The following is a 5381-nucleotide window of genomic DNA, read 5'->3' as shown; positions in this document are numbered from 1 at the left end:
AAAATAGAACGCAATACAGCTTGGCCAATTGCCTGCCGTTTCCACAAAAAAAGTGTTTTTCCACCACATTATTAACTGAAAGCTGCGTGTGATTGGTCAGTTGTGTGGAGCACACGCTTGACAGCGGGCAGTGGAGACATTCTTTGCAGTGTTGTCCGAAACGATATGTGGTAGTATAAAGGAACACCCCTCAAAAACAGGGAAAGGAACATTTACCTGACGAAAATTAATGTTGCATTGTGTTCCAGGTTTGAAAAGTGCTAAAGTAGGCTTGAAAATGCAACTGTATTTTGCTTCACAACAAATAGCTGTCTGACTGAATCGATGTGATAAAAAAGCGAATTATTTCGAATAATTTCGAGTGTATGTATAAATATTTAACTTAAGTTTAAGGTGCTGGGAAATATTGAAAATGGACCTTGAAAATGACGTACAAGTGCTTGAATTCCACCTTGTAAAGGTGTATGAACCCGGCATACTGTCACGTATGGCCTCGCCCCCTCCCTCAGCTGTCACTCCGGGTTCCCTCGTGTCTGTGTTCCCTGCTTGTTTATCCCGCCCTGCTCGTTGTCTCCGTGATTCCTCGTTTGTTACCACGCCCCCGTGTCATTGTTATCACCTGTTCCTTGTTTCAGTTCTATGTATATAAGTCCCGGTATTCCCCGGTCTAGTCATCCGTGGTTTTGTGCTTTGTGCCTTGTGTAATTAGTTGGTCTGTGCCTTTCTCGTTCGTTGTTTTCTAGCTCTGTGTTTCCCGTCATCTGTTTGTTCCTGCCCGGTCCGTGAGTCTTCCCTGTTCTCGTTTTACCATGCCTGTTTCTCGTTCCTGTTCGGACTGCCCTAACGTTATGACCCCTGCCTGCTATGTCGACTCTGCTTTTGGTATTCCCTTTATTAAATCTCGCTCTCCTCAGCGTTTGTGTCCGTCTCCTCGCTCCGCAACGCGAGCAGCGTTACACATACATAACTTTGTTCAGTGCGCGGAAGAGGTGCACGACCTCGCTTCACATGGGGTCCTCACGCAGGGGCGGAGCCACCGCGATTGCGTCATTTTCGGCGCACGGACCCTCACGCTGGTCGCGACGCGCCAAGTAGTATAAACTTAGCTTAGGCACCGACTGAGGAAATAAACTCTCGGCTCTCTACCACTGGCAGAAGCAGAGCAATAGGCGCAAGGAAAGGGAGAGACAGCGAGGCACCGAAGGACAAATAAAAACGATGTTGGAAAAAAACTGTGGCACTTGCAGAGCACAAGCGCAATACTGAAGGAAAAAGCGGCTCCCAAATAGGATCCTAAAACGGCTCCCATTGTGGAGCCGGTTCCAATCGTTCACTTCAAAGAGCCGGCTCTTAGAGCTGGATCGTTCGCGAACGACACATCACTACGGCTCTGCCGTCAGCCCGCATCAGTCCGCTGCCCGGTCCAACTCGTTCATGTGTTTACAGGCTCAGACCGCGCCCGTGCGCTGAGCAGGTTTGAATTGATAGGTCAACTCTTGTGGGTGCAGAATTGCTTGTTTGGGTTTTATTTTCTCGTATTGCTTTGTACTGAGGTCATTAATGCAGTACTGATACATTTGCAGTATATATTTATCCAGTTCACTTCATTTAAATTTATAGGGTACTGCTATGTCACAAAACAGCTTTATAGAAACCAAAGGCAAGAAAATGACAAAGTGGTATAGAAAAGAATATTTAAAAAATCTTATCTTTATCTTTGATTGCACTTATGGGTTTAGACAACATACACAATCTTTTGTTGGAATGACTGTGAAGGGCGCTGCATGGGCACACAGTTGTATTTCAGACAATTAGACATAAACGATAAGATGACTTGATTTCAAGGAAAGTGTCTGTAAGCTGTTAGTTATTAGCTATGGTGGTGTCAATCCAGTCAATGTAGCGACAGACTTCGGTATAAACCCCAGGGAGGCCAGCATCTGCGCATCCATCACCCCAGGACACCACTCCCTGAAGCTTCCCATGGCACACGACAGGCCCGCCAGAGTCACCCTGGAAAAGAGGGGGTTTTTTTTGCCTTTCACAGTGTCAATGATAAAAAGAAAGATTTTATAACTCATAGTTAATATATTGATATAGACACCAGAAAGTAGTAGAGATTTTTATAGTAACCTTTTGCATTTTTTTTCTTATGTACAGAACATTAACGTTCTAATAATTATTTAAAATTCTATTAAAAAATATTTGACCTGGCATGAATCCTTGCCGCCCTCCATAAACCCAGCGCAGAACATGTTCTCAGTGATCCGGTTACCATAAGCCCCTTGGCACTCAGAGCGGGAGAGCACGGGCAAACTCAGGCACTGCAGGACAGAAGCGTAGTCCACTGGAAAAGACAACACAGGGACTCACATGAGCCAGACGCTCTCCTCTGAAAGAAGCGTTTAGAGCAGATTAATAGCAGCGGTCCCCTCACCTCCAGGGCTGATCTGATTACCAAATCCAGACACGAGGCACTTTTCCCCTGCTGCAGCACACGTGGGCGCCAGAGCTATCGGCTGCACATACTGGTTGAAAACAGCAGGTTCGCTGAGTTTGATCAACATGATGTCATTGTCTTCGGTGACATCGCTGTAGTCAGGGTGAGGTATGACCTTCTCTGCCCAGACCCTCTGCTCCGTGCCTTCGTCCTTGAACAAATTGTGCTCACCAAGGTGAAGTGCAAGACGAGGTGGCCTGTAAATCAACAGACGTGTTTTAAAATGATTTATCGTTTATAAATTCCACGCTGCTGTGCTGAGTGGAAGGACTTCCATTGCAGTTTAACAGTCTGGTGGAAGAGAATAGCTTGAATGATGTGAACTTTGATATCGGCTGAGTTCAGTATAAAAAGTTCTTTTAAAAGCACCAACAGCCATATATGCCCCCCCCCTACCTTAAAATAATGAATAAAATAGTTCAGCTGTATAATTTTCTGGTCCAATATGCAATGGCAGAGCCAAAGGGGGGGCTGGGGGGGTAATGCCCCTCCCCCAAACAGAGCCTGTGCCACCCCTAGTGCCAACCCACCGGAAATGGTCACCACTGGCGATCGGTCGATCGCAACATAATACTTAATTTGTGTCCATTTTACACTCAACACCCCCCCCCCCCCCCCAACAATTTACACTCGCCCAAGATCAAATCTCTTCCCAATCGATCTTGGCAATCCTGAATATGTATTTCCTTTCGTTCATCATTTATATATGGACCCCTCTGATAAAGCCTTGGTCACCCTTTGGCCACCCCTTGAGAAAAAGTCTAGCTCCGCCACTGCCAATATGCAAATGGAAACATAACGGCAGCCTCATTGTGAATGGGCACTGTGTTTTTATAAGCCCTATGAAGCAGTGTTGGTGAAACACATTTCTGTGATCATCTTTGATCTTAATCAGCCCTTCCACGATGTTGAAATGTAGATTATATATTTATACCACGTCACATTTGGAATATTTTTAATTCAGAAATGTGGCTTTGTTTTCTGATTCGTACATTTCAGGTAGCATCCATTAAAAATCTGATTTCTTCGTCACGCAATGTTTCCGTTAATTTATTGCTATCATAAGTTAGAAAAGGAGAGTGAGATACTCACGCAATGTAACAGTGGGCCGCTGACAGCGCCCATCTACTGTTGATTAAGGACGCTCCGCACCATCGTTCCCCGTTGTCATATGTCAGATACACCTGCCAGGGCTGGGAATGAGGTGGACACTCAAACCCACCGATGATCTTATCATCATCATCTGCTGTGCTGTATGCTACTTCACAAATATTGTAGTGGGTGTTAATGTAAACAAATGGACAATTCAAGTCCAAGTCCAACATATAACATTTAGTGATTCATTAAACAATAATGTTTCTTGTGTCTCCAATGTCCATCAGTTTTCGATAACTGCAGGTGAAATTCTTTGTCAACTTCATATGTTGAGTTTACTTTTAAGAACATATTATAGATCTGGGGCTTTTTTATTTTAGAAAAAAAGTTGAACTGCTATGCTCGTAGACATCAAATATGTATCATTTCAGTTTCTAAGTCCGTTACACCACTAGCTTCTTAATTAGGGTTAGGATGGTCTACTCACCCACAGCCACTACCAGGAAAATAAACACAACTGCCCTCATTACTACTGGGGACATGGAAAAAAGTGGACTGGAGAGATGGACTAAGGTAATATATCAACATGGGAACAGAGAACACCTGGGTGTTGCCTTAAGGACAACCAGTGAAATGAAGGCAAACATTTCTGGATGGAAACTTACCAACTGTCCAAACTTCTCTTATCTGGTGGCCCTGCCAAAGCCATGACTCAAGGTAACACACCCAGGCCAGTAAATACACCGCAAAATCGGCAAACACAAAGTTGAATGAGTTAATCAGAGTGACTAAATTTCATAACTTTGGAAGTGCCTATATGGGTCCACTGTCCACAGTGTTGACACTTTTTTAAGTGTTAGTATTTTCACATTAATGGAGTTCATTCGTACCAGATCATTTAATAATAATATTACATATCGTTAGAATGTTTTACAGAAATCAAATTAAAATCTTTTTTTACTCAAATGAAACATTTTCAGAATGTAATGTTTAGACAAGCTTTCAGTTTCTTGCAACCAAACTTTGTTTCTGAGTAGTATTGATATAATTCTATAACCTCCTGTTGTGTACAAACAGTGCCAGTGTCTGGATTAGTTGGCATGGAATGACCCACAACAGAAAATATCTACCTTCTCTCCTCGGTACAGTGGATATTAAATATCAACATTAACTAGACATTAAATACCAGCATTGTCTTAATGTTATGGTGTTATACTGAAGATCCTTTTGAATCCAGGAAAATCAAGGCATGATGCTTTGTGTAAAACAAATAAAACTGACATTCAGTACCATAATATCTGTCCTAGCTGGTACTTGAAACCCCCTGAAGATGTTTTTCTAAATGTGGTGTGTTCATGCACCTGCAGAGTGTTGGCACACCTGTAGGACCAAGTTCACCAGATCTCTTGGATCGGTAGTTGTCATAGTGAAATTCCAATTGTCACTGCTGCTGTTTTAGTAAAGACTTTATGAGATTTATGAACATTATCATGGCGCTTAGTCTGCATACAGGTAAGGGACCTTTTTACATAAACCACAAACAGTGCGTCATTAAGTGATGCTTCTGAAAAGAGGGACAAACATGATCATTGCAGATCAAATGTTTCATGTAACAAATTCTTTCATCAACTACAACCAGGACAAGCTGGGGAGGACATTACGTCAATTATCTGTATCAAAAGGTGGAGAAAGTTATTGTATAGTACTATATGACGCACACACAGATACATTTTTGCACCTGAGCCACCAACAACAAAAAACAAATTTGTGAGCAGAGTAATGTTCA

At 42.8% G+C, this 5381-nt stretch overlaps 1 protein-coding gene across 2 annotated transcripts; it reads right to left on the bottom strand.

Moving 5' to 3' along the window:
• Positions 1-1496: 1496 nt before the first annotated feature.
• Positions 1497-4427, bottom strand: LOC143473286 (trypsin-like). Of its 2 annotated transcripts, none has more exons than XM_076970192.1 (5): positions 4083-4427; positions 3593-3761; positions 2438-2697; positions 2211-2347; positions 1497-2013 (listed from the first exon to the last, which is right to left on the bottom strand). In XM_076970192.1, the coding sequence occupies exons 1-5, from the start codon at positions 4135-4137 to the stop codon at positions 1864-1866; spliced, it is 771 nt and encodes a 256-aa protein (XP_076826307.1). In that variant the 5' UTR covers positions 4138-4427; the 3' UTR covers positions 1497-1863. The 2 variants fall into 2 exon arrangements, with proteins under 2 accessions (XP_076826307.1, XP_076826308.1); XM_076970193.1 differs by having other exon boundaries at positions 3593-3758; positions 4083-4418.
• Positions 4428-5381: the final 954 nt, after the last annotated feature.

Source organism: Brachyhypopomus gauderio, chromosome 13 (genome assembly GCF_052324685.1).
Source record: "Brachyhypopomus gauderio isolate BG-103 chromosome 13, BGAUD_0.2, whole genome shotgun sequence".
In the NCBI taxonomy this organism is placed as follows: domain Eukaryota; kingdom Metazoa; phylum Chordata; class Actinopteri; order Gymnotiformes; family Hypopomidae; genus Brachyhypopomus; species Brachyhypopomus gauderio.
The sequence above is the reverse complement of the archived record's forward strand: the minus strand, read 5'-3'. Positions and strand labels throughout refer to the sequence as shown.

What these genes read in the sequence shown, in the direction of transcription:
- LOC143473286 (XM_076970192.1), bottom strand. Translation starts at nt 4,137, where the DNA reads ATGTCCCCAGTAGTAATGAGGGCAGTTGTGTTTATTTTCCTGGTAGTG. An exon ending in TTTCCTGGTAGTGGCTGTGG is followed by an intron (nt 3,762 to 4,082) that starts GTGAGTAGACCA and finishes ATATTTGTGAAG; the next exon opens with TAGCATACAGCACAGCAGAT. An exon ending in GCGGCAAGGATTCATGCCAG is followed by an intron (nt 2,014 to 2,210) that starts GTCAAATATTTT and finishes CCTCTTTTCCAG; the next exon opens with GGTGACTCTGGCGGGCCTGT.